Source organism: Arachis ipaensis, chromosome B9 (genome assembly GCF_059453495.1).
Source record: "Arachis ipaensis isolate K30076 ecotype BB chromosome B9, ASM5945349v1, whole genome shotgun sequence".
In the NCBI taxonomy this organism is placed as follows: Eukaryota; Viridiplantae; Streptophyta; class Magnoliopsida; order Fabales; family Fabaceae; genus Arachis; species Arachis ipaensis.
In genome coordinates, this window is record NC_142444.1 from 8794260 (window position 1) to 8811662 (window position 17403).

General features: G+C 29.4%; 2 protein-coding genes across 2 annotated transcripts; one reads left to right on the top strand and one right to left on the bottom strand.

Moving 5' to 3' along the window:
* Positions 1 to 2534: 2534 nt before the first annotated feature.
* On the top strand, positions 2535 to 10496 carry LOC107618360 (beta-fructofuranosidase, cell wall isozyme). The gene is made up of 6 exons (XM_088500188.1): positions 2535 to 2822; positions 6099 to 6964; positions 7595 to 7753; positions 9296 to 9531; positions 9691 to 9781; positions 10112 to 10496. The coding sequence occupies exons 2-6, from the start codon at positions 6104 to 6106 to the stop codon at positions 10295 to 10297; spliced, it is 1533 nt and encodes a 510-aa protein (XP_088356314.1). The 5' UTR covers positions 2535 to 2822; positions 6099 to 6103; the 3' UTR covers positions 10298 to 10496.
* A 2716-nt stretch (positions 10497 to 13212) lies between these two features.
* Positions 13213 to 14045, bottom strand: LOC107618361 (2Fe-2S ferredoxin-like superfamily protein). The gene has a single exon (XM_016320398.3). It carries the CDS (start codon positions 13912 to 13914, stop codon positions 13420 to 13422), a length of 495 nt encoding a protein of 164 aa, XP_016175884.1. The 5' UTR covers positions 13915 to 14045; the 3' UTR covers positions 13213 to 13419.
* Positions 14046 to 17403: the final 3358 nt, after the last annotated feature.

Below are 17403 nucleotides of genomic sequence, written 5' to 3' on the forward strand. Positions count from 1 at the left end.
GCGAGCTTCGTCTTTTATGACTCCACCACCCAAATGGTTCAAAACCTCAAAAATTTTCTCAGATTCTCTCTCAACCTCCCAGATTCAAAAATTTAGGTTTACCACATATGAGATCCGTGATGACTTATCGCGAATTATGTAAACCGTGGTAACCAACAAGGTTTTATGATCACAAAATTTTCTCATAAACCGTAGTAACCAAACACGGTTTCAACCCACCTTTTTTATTTATAATCTATGGTAACCTACTGCGGTTTATGCTCATTATTTCCTACCTGTAAACCGTGCCAACCTCCCACTGTTTATGTATAAATTGAAAAACGTGGTTACCTACCACGGTTTACATAATAATAAATCAGGACATTCATGTAAACGAATGACAAATGTTGCATTTGAGTAAAGAATTTTTTCAATCATTTTAATAAGGTAAAATGCCCTAAAAAAATATTTTTTACATAAAATATCAAAATATAAAATATATTATTATTTATATACAAAAATCAGACACTAATTAATTAGTACGTAAAAAAATATATATTTAAAAAAATAATTATTATAAAATTTAATTATTCTAGTGATTGATTATTTAATTAAAAAATACATAAATTAATATATATATATATATTTTGACTAATTTAATAGTTATTTTTTTTTACTATTTGATAGTTACTTTTAATTATGCATAAAACATTTCTGTTAAAAAATATAAGTTCAAATTTTTTAATCGTATTAAAAAAATCAATCACAAAATTAATTACAATATATATTAGAATACAAATATATATTAAAAATATATAAAATAAATCAAATAATATATGTATATATAAATACTTAATAACTGACGTAATAAATACTAATATTTAATAATATACACGTAATGTTGTTAAAACTCCTAAGAACTTTTTTTAATAATCCAATTGGTACCAGATTCAACTAAATAAAAAATTTTGAAAATACTTGGCAGGCCATGTTCTGCTCTCGCAAAGAGAGGAGCAGCCGAGAAACCTTGTTTATTACTACTTATTACTAGTAAAAGAATTTATATAACGTGTAGTTAGAGGCTTAGAGCATACATAAGTCTTATCACTTAAAGTATTTTGTGAGTTGTTATGGTTAGATTTGATTTTAATCCTATTTAAACTTTGTCAAACAGTCAAAGCATGGTTCGGGGTTCATGATCAAGTATATATCCTATATGATAATATCAAATTATGATTTAGCTTATTAAGATTAAACTTAGTTTATTTAAAATAAGATATAAATGGGTAAGGGTTAAATTTAATTTCATATAGAATATTATTTAATTTTTTCATTAGTTATATATTTTTCTATTATTAATAAATCTCCACCTCACGTTTTCATTTATTATTAATAAATCTCCAAAAAAATTTATTTAATTTCTCTAAACAATATAAGCTATTTTTTATTTTCTCTAAACAACATTATATGGCATTGGTTTGTTTTTTTCAGTTATACTATGGCCAAACAAAACTCTCTGGTAACAGGTTTCAATGGAGAATGGAATTCAATTTCGTTCATTCTCAATATCAATAAAGTAAGATTAGAAATAAAAATAGAATGGTTAGGTTGGGAATAATAATATCATTTAAGATACTTAAATGAAAACCAAAATACTGTACTTTGAATTGAAAATTTGTTTGAAATACTTGTTTCTCTCTCTCTCACAAAAAAAGTTTATATAGGTATACTAAATTAAAAAAATATTGTGCTTAATAATCACTTAACTTTAGGTTATTTAGTAGTCAAAATCAAATATAAATTAGAAATACTACAGAGGCACAAAAAAATATTTATAGTAGTTGAAAATAATTACAAATAAAATGTATTTAGGATACAAATTTTTGTCATTTAAAAAAAAAGTGAAAATAGATTCACTTTATTAATTCCCTCTTTATTATTTTTATTTTTTGTCCTAGACTCCTAGTTATCAAACATCTATATATAACAGACTATAATTTACCCTATAATTTATTATAATTATCATAGTTAACCATCACGAGAATCCCAGTGTAATATTAAGGACCATCCTATATATATGTATACCTCATTTATTATATCTACAGTTTCTTATTGAAAATTATTATTTAAAAAATATACAAAAGAAGCACAATAATAAAAAATTAAAAAAAAATGAGAGGATGTGATGAGAATATAAATAAATAAAGAGAAATGACAAAGAAAAAAAAAGGGAAAACAAATTAAAATAGTGGGCATATAAGATACATAGATACAAGATTAAAATTAAATAATATAATAATAGCTAGCAACTCCCATATATGTTATTAATTATTACTTATTAACTTTCCGTATCTTATAAGACACAAGATTTAAATTTCTCTTCCATAGTTGACTTGTGAAATCTGACAATACTTTGAATTTATATATATAAAATTTCTCATTTTCCTAGTTGCTTCTCTCATCATCACTATATATTTATTATCTTATATGAATTTTCACTCTGGAATTCAATATCCATTCAACAAATCATCACCCGGTTTTCCGTCATATCATTTAACCATTGGCACATAAATCACTATATATATAAAGAGATACTCCTAGCTACATCGAATTAAACACACATACATAACCACAAACATGATCAAAATTTCTCCATTATTTTGGCTTGTTGCTCTTTTCTCTATCATCTATGTTAATGGTGTTCTTCATGTTGAAGCCACTCACCATCTTTTTAGAAACCTTCAAAGTCTAATTACTTCTGATCATGATGATGATTCCTCTCATCAACCTTACAGAACAGCTTATCACTTCCAACCTCCCAAGAATTGGATAAATGGTATTATGTGTTTGATTATATTTGTCAATTATCATATTTTTCTTGATACTTTTGCTGGTTTTGTTTGTTAATGTAAAGTATATAGGTATTGTTTATCCTTGATAGCAATGCCAAAGAGGATAAATATTAAATAATATCTATTATAAGGTAGAAACTCAGCTGCAGTTGACTTCACGTGAAGTTGATAATCGAGAGCCATTAGATGAAAATTTAGTCAAATCAATCAAATCATCTAACGACTCTCAACTATCAACTTCATGTGAACTTGACTGCAACTGAGTTTTCACCCTATTACAAACTCTTTCTCTTCTTCATAACTTGAAACGATCGAAAAAATTACGACTTAATTCCCTTGCTTAATTAGTTGCTTGTATATATTTATCTGCTCAATTTCTTTCTTTTTATTTTTGGAAACATTATATATATATGTATATTAACAATTTGATCAGTCACTAAAAAAAAATATTAACAATTTGATCCTTTGATTTGCTTCTTGTTTTGATGATTTAACCGGTGGTGCTAAAATGGATGCTTGGGTGTGTTTGGACTTGCAGATCCTAATGGTTAGTTATCTTCCCTCTTTCTTAACCCTCCTTTGCTTATAGTGCTTTATTTGCACTTTATTTACTGAATAATTATAATGATATATGAATGTTTAGTTATATTATTCTTCTGCATGTAGAATAGCTAGCTATTATATAGCCTGAAATTCCACAATAAAAATGATTTATTATTTAAATTTTTTTATAAAGATCAGATGATATTTATTAATTAAATTTATTAAGTTATTTATATATCACAAAATTAAATTAGCCAAAACAATATATTAATATGATAAATTAATTTTAAAGATAAGAAATATCTTAATACTATTTTATGATATTTTAAAAATCATTTATATTAATAAATTAGTGAAACAAGTATTTTTTTTTTAAAAAAACCTTTTAGTTTTTTAAAAATATTGTGAAAGCTAAAAAAAAGAGAAGGAGGATATAAATTTTAAAATTTTTGAGGGGTCATCATGGCTCCCTTATCTCTATTAAGCACCGTTTCCGAATGTAAGGAAATAAATAAATAAATAAATATATTGGCAAACGTTCAAATTCTCCTACCTTATATTAATATTTACTTTAATATTTTAAATTTTAATAAATCATCCCTACTCTAGTATTGTCTTCGATATATCGTCACATTAATAGTATAATTTTTTTTTTTATCAATAAATTGAGTTGGGTGTTGTATGGGTATAAACAACCTGGCCCAGTCTACATGAGTGTTTATTAAATATCATATCTCTATCACAATGTCCCTGCCTAGTATATTCTTTGTATGTATAGTTTCAGAAGAAAATAGAAATAATAGTATATATTTTAACATTTATATATAAGAACTTTGGTCAAACTGGTTGAAATTTTCAAATTTAATAAGGATTCAAATATTGATAACAATAATTGAGAAATGTAGAAGAGAGGTCAATAATGAAAATTTTTAATTTAATTTCCAAAAGTTTGTTCATCAACAGCAGTTCCAAAAATATAATAAATCACAACATATATACATGACATTCAGATATTTGGCATATTCATGCGGTAGGGAGTAGGGACAAATTTAATTTTCGGTATCTATTTGATTAAGAAGTTTCTTCCAACCGATCGGCATTTAATTTTCTTATTATAAATATTATGCATGAGGATATATAATAGTTTAAAGAATTAAATTAATCGGTTGTCTTTTCCTAGATTCTTCTTTTTGGAGGAAAATTATATTTTTAAGATAATAACTTTTAAATACTAATTATTAACAATATAAAATTATTGTCAATAAAATATAGTGAAAAAAAATAGAGCGTGTTTAATATAAAATCTAAATGTAAAATGTATATGGTAAAAACTGACGTGAAATCGACTTCCCGTAAAGTTAATACCTGAGAATTGTTAGATAAAAATTTAGTTAAATCAATCAAATCATTTAACGGCTCTCAGATATCAACTTCACGTAAAGTCGATTGCACCTGAGTTTTCAACAATGTATATACAATAGAAGTGTTTGGATATCTTAAAAGTCTTATATAATAACTACTACCTCTAATTGAAAATAACTGTTTAAGTTAGAGGTTTACATTGTAATAAATTATTATTTGTTTGATAAAACTTAGGTAATATTAACAATAGGAGGAGAAATAACATATTAGTAAGTTATGTTATTATATTTTGGTCAACCCTTTATCATAGGGATACTTATATTATAACTAAAAATCGCTGTCACTAATTAGCTTTCTAGATATATTTATTTTTCTAATTATGTGATATCATATTTACATGTAATTGTAAAAATCTGATGGTTAGCACAAATTTTTGCTAGTGCATTAGTCATGCTAAGTTTCTTGTCTCAAAAATCATAAGCTGATGATGTGTCTTCCACCATAATTATAAAAGTGCAACTCATACCACAAATAGAAACACTATCTAAAAGCCTATAATTAATATAAGTACCGTGGATGAAGAGTTTAATCATTTTTTTTAAAAGAGATACACTGAATGCATCTCTGGTATGTTCATGTTGCATCTATAAGTATGACTTTGATTTCGATTTTGAAGATATATATATATATGTTCAACTTATGTCATGTAATAGTATATATAGTTATATATAGTTACTTCATATAAATTTTACTAATTAAGGTAGTAAATAATAACTATTGTTCGGCATAATACACGAATACACTATATCCTATAATTAGTATTTGCTCATATATTCTATTAATTTTAAAAAAAAAATTAATTTTAATGCACTATTAATATAAAATAATTATATATATATAATGATACGTCAGTAAAAATAATTATTTTAAATTTTAATTATTTAAATATTTATCCAAAAGAATCGGTATAATTAAATAAAATTCGTTTATAAAATTAAACTTTTTTTAATGGCAAACTCTTGTGCGCAAACAATGCACTATGCACAGGTGTTGCACAAACCAATTCACTAGCATAAAAAATACCAAAAAAAAAGAAAAGGGTTTAAGTTATTATCTAATCAAATATATGTTTTCACTTATAAAATACTTTTTGAAATAATAGATACAGTAAATTAATAAAATAATATTTTTTATTACATTTTAAATTTTTTTGAGATTTATATGTTTTATCATTCACATTTTCAAAGTTATTTTTGTTGGTAACATCAAATTTTTATTATTATTTTAATAATTTATCCTAATAAAATATGTCCATAATTCTTTTACACTAATATAATATATGTGGCATATTATATTATGTAGGACCAATGAGATATAAGGGATTGTACCATCTATTTTATCAATACAACCCTAAAGGTGCAGTTTGGGGGAACATTGTATGGGCTCACTCTGTATCAAAAGATCTTGTTAATTGGACCCCACTTGATATTGCCATCTATCCATCTCAGCCGTCAGATATAAATGGTTGTTGGTCAGGTTCAGCTACAATACGCCCTGGGGGCAAACCTGTCATTTTGTACACCGGAATTAATCCAAACAATCAACAAGTTCAAAACTTGGCCTACCCCAAAGACTTGTCTGATCCATATCTTAAAGAATGGGTGAAATCCCCGGAAAACCCTTTGATGGCACCAACTATTGCTAACAAGATCAATGCAAGTTCATTTAGGGACCCCACCACAGCATGGCTAGGAAGAGATGGGCATTGGAGGGTCTTAGTTGGAAACAAGAGGGGCAAAATTGGGCAAGCACTTTTATATAGGAGCAGAGATTTTGTTAAGTGGGTTAAAGCCAAACACCCTTTACATTCATCTAACTATACTGGAATGTGGGAATGTCCTGATTTTTTCCCTGTTTTGAAAAAGGGCATTTTGGGAATAGATACTTCTGTGAATGATGATAATGTTAGGCACGTGCTTAAGGCTAGTTTGGATGATAGGAAACATGATTACTATTTGATTGGGAGTTATAATGCTACCAAGGATAAATTTATCCCGGACAAGGATTTTGATAAGAATATTGAAACCGTGTTAAGGTATGATTATGGAAAATACTATGCATCAAAAACTTTCTTTGATGATGGGAATAAGAGAAGGGTGTTGCTTGGTTGGGTCAACGAATCATCAAGTGTTGCTGATGATATCAAGAAAGGATGGTCTGGAATCCATGTGAGTTGGTTTTAATCTCTCTCTAATTTAATCCAAGAATAGTTGATTATTGAAGTTTCTATGAATTATTTGGTTAGATTATATAATTTGGTACGGTCTTATAATATATGCTTTAATATTTGCATGGATAGGGATGTCAAAAATAAAATATTTCACGTGACAGGTAAGAGTCAAACCATTAGTATAGAGATCTAGCCCCACAAACAAAACAATAATAATAAAAAAAATTATTAAGTCCTCTGTTCAAGAAACCAGATTAGCAAATTTATAGTAGTTTATCTCTATTTGTTTAAGTTATATTGACCTCTTCTCGAAGGGAGATTAGTTATATATTTATAGAAATATTTAAAATCATGTAAAATATAAAAAGAAAAATAATAAAAAAAATTCCAAATCATCTTCTAAATTTTAAATAAACAAAATTTTGGATATTTTTTATATTTTTAAATATATATTTAAATTTTTACTCATTTAAAACTTTGGAGGACAATTAAGATAATAAACTAAAAATTTTAATAGTATACATAAATTTAGAAATGATCAAAAGTTAGGTTGAATTTGATAAAGTTTAAGGAAATTATTGTGTGTAGAACAAGTTTTAATAATAAGCATTTTGACATGTATTTGCAGGCAATACCAAGGGTTATCTGGCTTCATGAGTCAGGTAAGCAATTAGTGCAATGGCCAGTGGTAGAAATTGAGAAGCTGAGAGAAAACCCAGTCAACTGGCACACCAAAGTCCTCAAAGGTGGTCAACTGCTTCAAGTTAATGACATCACAGCAGCACAGGTGAATTATGTGTTTTAAATGTTTGATATAGGTTCTATTATTTTTTTAATAATCAACTAATAAATTAATTAATTGAAATAAATATTCAAGCAATTAAATTTGTCAAATTAACAATTAGCTAATACATTGTTAGATAAGGGTGGTAAAACGGGTCGAACTTGTCGGACCGACCCGTCGAACCCGCTAAAAAAGACGGGTCGAACTAGGATTTGAAATCCGTCAAATTAAAAATAGGTTTAATTACTCTGTTGGTCCCTATAGTTTCAGCAAATTTTTAATTAGGTCCCTATACTTTTTTTCCTTTCAATTGAGTCCCTACACTACTTTTAATTTTGTAATTACATCCTTTTCATGTTAAAAATGTTAAAATTAACATAATATTTTTACCAAAATACATGCGGTCAAAGATTTAATTAAGTTTTTAATTATAAATACCTTCAATTTGCGAAGAAATGTTCAGTTAACTCTAATATTTTTTACACTAGGAAGGACTTAATTACAAAATTAAAGCAGTGTAGGGACCCAATTGAAAGAAAAAAAAGTATAAGGACCTAATTAAAAATTTAGTGAAAGTATAGGGACCAACAGAGTAATTAAACCTTAAAAATATTCGCCAAATCCGCATCGCCAAATTTGCAGGTTTTGGTGGGACGGACTGGCTCGTCGGGCACCGCTAATCCGCCATAAAACAGAACGGGCTAGCATTTTGAACCCACTTTAGTTACGGAACGGACCGGCCCGCCCCATTTATGATGCAGGCTTAGGCGGGCTGGGCGGGTTAGGACGGGCCAACCCGCTTTACCACCCCTAGTGTTAAATGAGCAAGTTCATATATATAGGTAGGGGTGGAAACAGGTCAGGCCAGGCCAGGCTTTGCTCTTAACAGGCTTGGCCTGTCATACAGTTGATTGGCCTGAGCCTGGCCTGCAGCCTGTTATAGGCTCTTTATAAAGTACTAGGCCTGGCCTGTTATTCAGTCGGGCCTGGCCTGAAGCCTGTTAAAAGGCCTGCTAATTTTTTTTCACAAAAATAAAAATATTATTTAAAAAAATTATTTTTTAATAAAAATAGTTATATGTAATATGTCATATATTTAATATTTGTAAAAAATTTTAAACTTTTAACATATTTAAAATATATAAAAATATTTATAATAAAATATAATAAATTTAAAATATCTCATAATTTTATTAATAATAAATAATTATTTATATATTTAATTATATTTTAACAGGCTCAGGCAGGCCTGACAGGCCTATAAGGCTAATTAGTGAGCCTGGGCCTGGCCTATTAATTTATTAAGACTTTTAAAAGAGCCTGTGCCTGTACCTATTTTATAACAGGCCAGGCCAGGCCAGGCCAAATACAGGCCAGGCTGCAGGCCCCTGCCAGGCCGCCTGGCCTTTTTCCACCCTTATATATAGGTTCTATTATACGCATTCTATTATTTATGGATGTCAAGTGATGAATCAATCCAAAAAAGAAAAGAAGAGTGTGATTCTTTTCAAACTTCAGATGAATTTAATTATGTGTATTTTGCAGGCTGACGTTGAAATTTCATTTGAGATAAATAAGACTGGCGATGCTGAAGTATTGAACTCTTGGGTAGACCCCCAAATTCTGTGTAGCCAGAAGGGTTCTTCTGTTAGAAGTGGATTGGGACCCTTTGGCCTAATAGTTTTGGCTTCAAAGGGATTGCAAGAGTACACTTCAGTGTTCTTCAGAATATTCAAATACCAAAACGAAAATTTGGTTCTCTTTTGCAGTGACCAAAGCAGGTTTGTAAATGATGTAACTAAATATGATCCACGGAGAAAATAATCTATTAAAGTTATACCATTAACATATTTTAGTGCATCAAACACCTAAGTTCAACCGTATCCATTATGTATTTCCCATATGAATCACTCTGATATTTATAATCATTGCTTTGATAGGTCTTCCTTGAACAAAGATAATGATCTCACCACTTACGGAACTTTTGTGGATGTGGATCCTCTTCATGAGAAGTTGTCATTGAGAAGCTTGGTAAGTTCCAATTTATGCACTCATAAGAACTTCAAAAGAAAATTAATCATACTTCTTCCATTCTCTTTTATTTGTGATAAATAAAAAGGAACTGAAGATATCATTATCCATACAAGTCATGGCTACAAAGAATTTCATCTTTATTTTATTTATTGTGAAGAAAAGGAGGTCACTCTTGCTCTTCCTATTAAAATGGTTAACACTTAACAACCATCAGTGTCATGATCATGATCTATCAGAAACCAATTGCAGCTACTTGACATGTATTATTCCTTAGATCTTTTACTTTTATGCTTCTAATATGAGTTTCTTTTTTCACTTTTTCAACAGATTGATCACTCTGTTGTGGAGAGTTTTGGAGGAGACGGAAAGGCTTGCATCACTGCCAGAGTTTATCCCACACTGGCAATAAATGATGAGGCACAACTATATGCCTTCAATAATGGAACTTCTAGTGTTAAAATCACAAGTTTGAGTGCTTGGAGCATGAAGAAAGCACAAATCAATGGAAACTAAACACAATTACTGGGGAATTGAATTCTGGATTCAGAAGATGAGCATTCATTATGACAATTCTTTTGTGTTCTAATACTTGTCTCCAATGTATCACTAATGTAACATTAATAAGCAAGTCATTCATCTTATGTAGTATTTGATGAAAATAAGACTCCTAAAATTGTTCACCGAGCAATAATAATATATTATTTGTATATCAGTCATTAGCAAACCTTATCATATGTCCTCTTCTAGAAAGCATATACATACCAACTTATTAGCACACCTGGGCTTCCAACACATCATTATATTTTATAAATCAATGACGCATCAGAAATTTGCCTAAGTTTATCATGTAAATACAAACAATTTTATGAAATACAGAATACGTATAGGGAAATACATGTAGATATGGCCATTATTTTTTTGTTCAAAAGATTATCACAGATAACCCAAAAAAAAACACAAAAAAACCCTCATGAAACACAGTTGGAAGCTATAACACATCTTGCAAAACATGGATATAAAGATAATACAGCGGTTGTTAGTTTGCATCCTGTGGACAGATAAAGGAGCTGTAGCCTATAATACATACTACTAATTTATTTTGAACCTTGGACAAGAAACAATACGGCTCCGTTTGTTTGCTGTCTTAACCAGCAATGGACAGAGACACAAAGACACAACAGCACATAGACATGAACATACACAAAATTTTTATCTTGTTTGGCAACATTATACATAACAGTACACTGGTATACACAAATTTATCAAAATGACAAATTTATCATCACCAATAACACCAATGTATCCACAACTACCACTATCCATAGCCACCATCACCATCTACTACCACCATCACTATCATTATCGGATTTATCATCTTCATCATCATCTAATTACCAAAAAATCACTGATAATTTTTTAATAATCACCATTTGTCTCAAAAAAATATAAAGAAAAAAAAAACAGAGAAGACAGAGGCAATAATCACAGTAACCATAACCAAAATTAAAAAAAATCGCAGGAGAATGAAAGAGATGAGGGAGACAGTGAGAGAAGGAGCAGAGGAAGGTGCTGCAATTTTCTGGGTCACGAGCGTTGGATGGCGACACTGACTTGCTGTGTCGAGAGGGTTGGACGATGCTGCGACTCGCTGTGGGTTGGACGGTGCTGTGACTCTGTGTCACGAGGAATGGACGGCGAGGACAACAGATCTGTACAAGTGGGGGCAGCGATGTAGAGGCAGCACAGATCCGAGAAAGGCAACGACAGAAGAGCGCGGAAGAGACACAAATTTAAGAAAGCAAGAAAGAAGAGTGCGGCGATGGAGAGAGAGGACCGTCGGAGGATGGAGGCATGGCGGCGGCGACAAGATCTATGGCAGAGGAGAAGAATCTGGAGAGAGGTAGAAGACTGACGGAGAAGGAAGAGGGAGTAGAGAAAGGGGTTAGGATAGGGTTGAGGTAGGGATAAGGTTGGAATTTTTGAAATTAACTAGGGATAAAAGTGAAAAAAGTTGTGTCTCATAAGTTGTGTCTCAGTGTCTCAGCTTTAAGGAGAGACACTAAAAACATGTATTCTGTGTGTATCTGTGTACCACCGTGCCCATTCAAAAATCGTGTCTCAGCAAACAAACAGTGGACGTGTACCACCGTGTCTATGTATTAGTGTCCATGTCTAAGCAAACAAACGCAGCCTACATGAAGTGTCAATAAATCCATTGCACATAAACATTACTCCTCCCATTCATATCTTCTCTAAATGTGATGCATTCTTCATGTGTTATAAATTGCTGGATTTCAACACTTTAATGGACACATGCATTTACTAACACCAAACAACTGTTTCATGAGATCTTGGGCGGGTACCAAAATTGCCAATATTTTACAAGGACCAAAAGCATAGTAAAGCTGGCATTAAAAAAAAAAAAAAACACATCCAACATTCATGTAGCTTGAAAAAGAATAGGAGGGGCGAAAAGTTCTATGCATCTTGATGTTGAAACTGTGCTTAACTGCTGAACATAACCAACCTTCTTTAATTATTCACAAAAACTAGCATACCTGATACCTCATTCTACTTTAACAATATGTTGCAGCAATCTACCTTTTCCTAGTCCAAAATATACTTAAATTATTCAAAAAACACATTCATCTATCATTGCTTTGAATAGCAAACCATGCATCTAATAAACCACAAAAGTCCCTTTCCTCATGGAAACTGGCACTCACTGATTCATTGACTAGGTTTGTGTCTTCTACCCATTTCTACTAGAAGCAAGGAAACCAAAACTCATAGCAACTACAAAAGAACGTACATCAATTTACCAACCAACAGGTGGTCAACTAAATTTACTTGTTTAACTACTATTGGCTTTACTATGGCCTTAGGATTTCATGAGCTTAACATCTAGAGCCATGATGCCTGTAATAATGGGTGCAATCCCTTATTCTTGGTGCAGTTCTAAAATCTATAAAGAATTAAAGTTGTACTCTCAGTAACAGCAATATTTTTCTCCTACGGAAAGCACTTGACCAAACAACTATTCAAATTAAACACAACACAAAGCACACATCTTGCGCATGTTCAAACCAAACCAAAACTGTGTAATACACCAAAAGAAAACTGATTATTCCAATACTCCTTCAAAAAGACATAACGAACATCATTCCGATGAATTCAGATTTGATAATTCTTGCCAAAAAAGCCCTCTAAATCTCTCTACGTTATTAATATTATTAGCAAAAACCAGCAAATGGATCCCTGAACTATATATTCGAACTATATATTCTACCGTGATCCTCATCCACTTAACAAAATCATCCAAAATCATTCCCAATCTCCAAGTAGCTTTATTCTTTCTATGATTGTTTTCTTTATAATTAAACAAAGTGACCTCACAAGATAACCCACAAAAATGAAACAATGCAGAGTTATCAACATTGCATCACAATACGCAATTGCAGCAGTACTTATGCATATAAAGGAGCGAATACCGGTTCATCGCAAGTCTAAAACAGTACAAATTACAAAATAACAATTCAACAAGTTTCCAATCTTTTCTCAAAGCCATTATTTTTTCACTTAACAAAAATCCCCCAATTCAAGGAAGATAAAAAAAAAAGGGAAAATTTTATATATTAGTTAGTGTCCCAGGGTTTGGGTTCCGGGACGGCGACGACCATACCTTGAAGGTCATGGTTAAGAGTGAGCTGGCAGGCGAGCCTGGAGTGCTTGTTGAGAACCCTAGCCCTCGAATTGCGCTTGAGAACGTACTCTTCTTCATAGGAACGTGGAGGGAGCTTGTCTAGCCATTCTTGGGCGATGTTAACCTCGCATTCGGCGGAGCAGGCGTCGATCTCTTCCAGACGGTGGGAGGCTGGGTCGATAAGGCCCGAGTTGGTTAGGGCTTTAAGGAGGGTGTGGCCTGAAAGGCCCAGAATTTCGTGCTTCTTGCCCTCGAAGTCGATTGCTGAGAGGCGCACGATGCGGTCGGAGACCTTCTTTGAGGAGGAAGTTGAGGAGGAGGTGGAGGTGGTGGCGGAGGATCGGGCGATTAGAGATTTGGCGAGGAAGGAGGAGAGAGATGGAAGACGGTGGGATTGGGAGGTAAGACGTTGGAGAGCGACTGCCATTGCTGAAAAGTGGAAGGAGTCTGTGAGATGACTGAGATCTAATTTGGGAGCAAAGGGAAACCAAGTAAAGTGACTCTTTTTAATTTAGGGATTTTCAATAAGGTGAATTACAGTGTATAGAGGGCGAAAGCTAGTGCACGATTTTTACACCAGAAAAGTATCGAGGAGAACTTGATGAAACTCCTCCATTATTCTATTATTGTCCATGTGATGTTTTTGAATACTTTTATTGTTTTATTTTTTTTACATATAATATAGAAATAAATGAATATAATATTATAAAAAAATAAATATAATATTTATTTAGTAGATTTAGTTATGTAAAATTTTTTGTTGTTATATTATTTGATGAATCAAAAAAAATATTATTTTAAAAAAACTAATAATATATTTTTAATAATATTATTAATACAAAATAATAAATTTTAAATATTTTTTAAATAATATATATCATTTAAAATAATATAAGTATTCAGTAACATATTTTAATAAAAAATTTGTTATTAAAAATTATATTAATATTTTTATATAAATTTTTTTATTAAACTTTTTTTTTTGCAAGAACAATTATAATATTATGGAGATATGATAAAAGTAAATATAAATATTTGGCTTTATTTTCTATTTGATTGGAATTTGGTTAGTAATAAAATATGACATACATACACATATATACACATATATAGATTGTGGTCATAAAATATATATTATTTAATCCAACCTATCTTATCATACATTTGAGTATATGAATGATAAATACATAGAATATTTAAAATATAAATCTTGTGAAAAACGGTTTTGATAAACAAATGTGTTGTGTGAAAAAAAATCAATACTAATTATTCTATTTTTGTTATTAGCTTTTTTTTTTAAAAAATAAGTTAATTAGATATTTAACACATTTAATTGGCTTTATCTTTTTACTAGTGGTTTCTATTCTGTCGCTTTTTTATTGAATTTTAAAAATTAATTTTATATTTTTTATAAATTATAAAAAAATAAAATATTTTAAATTATTTAATATGTAAAATATATAAAATAAATAAATTTAAATTAAAAATAAGATTACAAAAATAAGTTGTTATTATGTGAACAAAATCAATATAAAAATTAACTAATATTATTTAAAGATTATTTATTTATAAATGTTATTAAATTTATTTATTTTCTCAATCTTATTTAATTAAAAATAATTTTAAAATTTTATATACAAAATTGATAAAAACACTATTTATATACGAAATACTTCTAAAATCTGTATAAAAATATTATTATTATTATTATTATTATTATTATTATTATTATTATTATTATTATTATTATTAATTGTGTATTTAAATTATTTTTTTATTAACAAAAAAGAAAAAGCGTATATTCACTAGCAAAATGTTAGTGTTAAAATAGTATTTATTTAATTTGCTTATCTGTGTTTCGAAAATAAACATTGAAATAAATCACTATTTCAATTTTTTTTAAGCCATTTTAATATATGTACTAACATAAAAATTAAATTATCAAACATACTATTAGAAATATTTAAAGTATCAATAGAAAAATATAGTTAAATTAAGTAAATAAATAATTAAACATATATTAAGTTCTAAGTATACTTCATAGCTGAATTAATAAAATATTATTTTTATTTTTATTATTATTATTGTTGTCAACAATATTAAACATTGTATACATATATGATGAATTATAAGATAAAGAGGTAAGTTTGTATAAATATATAGATATTCTCTTTTAGCTATTATTGTAATGTAAGATTTTGAAAATCAGTTTAAACCGATCGATCGAACCGTAAACAAGTGAAAACAATGAATCAATTAGATACTATAACCGAAAGATTCAGAAGCCACAGTCGACCGGTCAAACTGAACTAGTGGGACCCAGTCGGTTTTCTCCCAAAAGTCCAAAATCCTGCTGTTTGGTTTAGAGGAGAGAAATTCTAACCAAACTACCAAAGTCCAAAACCGTCAGCAGCACCCTCATGCCTCGTCTATCTCACAGTCTCATTCTCCATCTCCTTCTTTTCATTGATCTCCTCCCTCACTCCTTCACTTCCGTCCAGACATCACCTTGCTACGGTCGTCGTTGCAACTTCTGGAAGCTGCCTCCATCGCACAGCCATGGCCGCAGCTGCAACTGGTCTCGCCTCCTGCCTCCATCTGTTCCACCACGCTCCTCCCCTTCCGTCGCGTCATCCCCTCCGGTTGTGCCCTGTCCCCTTGTGTGCTCACTGCTCAGTCTGCTCTCTTCTAAGTACTTTTTAACTCTCATTGTTGTTAGCTAATACGTTAACTGTGATTTTTTATTACTGTGTGGTGTAAGATTGTGAATAATCTTAAATAGTTTATCATATGGCATTTTATGATTTTTTTTTTAATTTGACTTTTGAGTTTGTATTTGAAAGAGATCATAACATTGTGGTTTATGTAATATTTTTACTATGGATAATATTTTAAAATTTATATTAGACTATAATTATATTTTCCTGTGTGTATTTATATTTTATGTATTATTTTATTAAAAATGGGTTTTCGGTTAAACTACGATCGAATCGATTGAACCATAAATTAGTAGTTAGAGCGGCTAATTTGAACCAAGAATCGGCTTTGAAAGAATGGTTATGGCTAATTGGCTAATTTAGAGTAAATTGTGCAAATTTTTAGCAATAATTTTTATTATGGCTTTATACCTTTATGCGATGAAAATGGACATTATTGGATTTGTTTGAGAGGAAATTGAGTTGAAATTTTTTTTTTAAGTAAAAAATATTTACATGAATAAAACATAGGTTATCAAAAGGCATAAAAAAAATTACTTTAAAATATAAATTTTTTTAAACTAAAAATATATAAATTTGTTTATTAATCAATTTAAAGAAAATTTTAGATAATCAAAATACAGTATATAATATCTTCTTATAAAAAATTATAAATAAATTAGTCTATCTAATAAAAGCAAGTCACCCAGAAGTAGAAAAATAAAAATAAATTACTAAAAATATTTTTAAGAATCTAAGTGTCAACAAAAATAATTTTAAATGACAAAAATAATAAAAATATCACCAATAATTTTAAGATCATGATAAAAATAATCAAACGTGAATAAATATATCTCCAGTAAAAACATAATTGTAATGAAAAATAACAAAATACATATGTAATATATGAAGATAGTATATTATTTAAATTTAGGTAAAATTATATATTAATTTTTTAAAAGGGTTAAAGACATTTTTTAATATTCTTAAAAGTTAGTATTCTAGGATTAATATTAAACGGACTAAAATGCTCTTTTATGTTTAAGTATTTTAACTATATTACAAATTAAAATTTGAATTTAATTACAGAAAGACTAAAATACTCATCAAATTCATTTAAAAAATAATTAATTTTTAGCATTAATTTTAAAATTACTGAAATACGCTTTTAGAATAAAGTTTGTTTAATTATATTAGACATAGTAAATGTGAATTCTAAA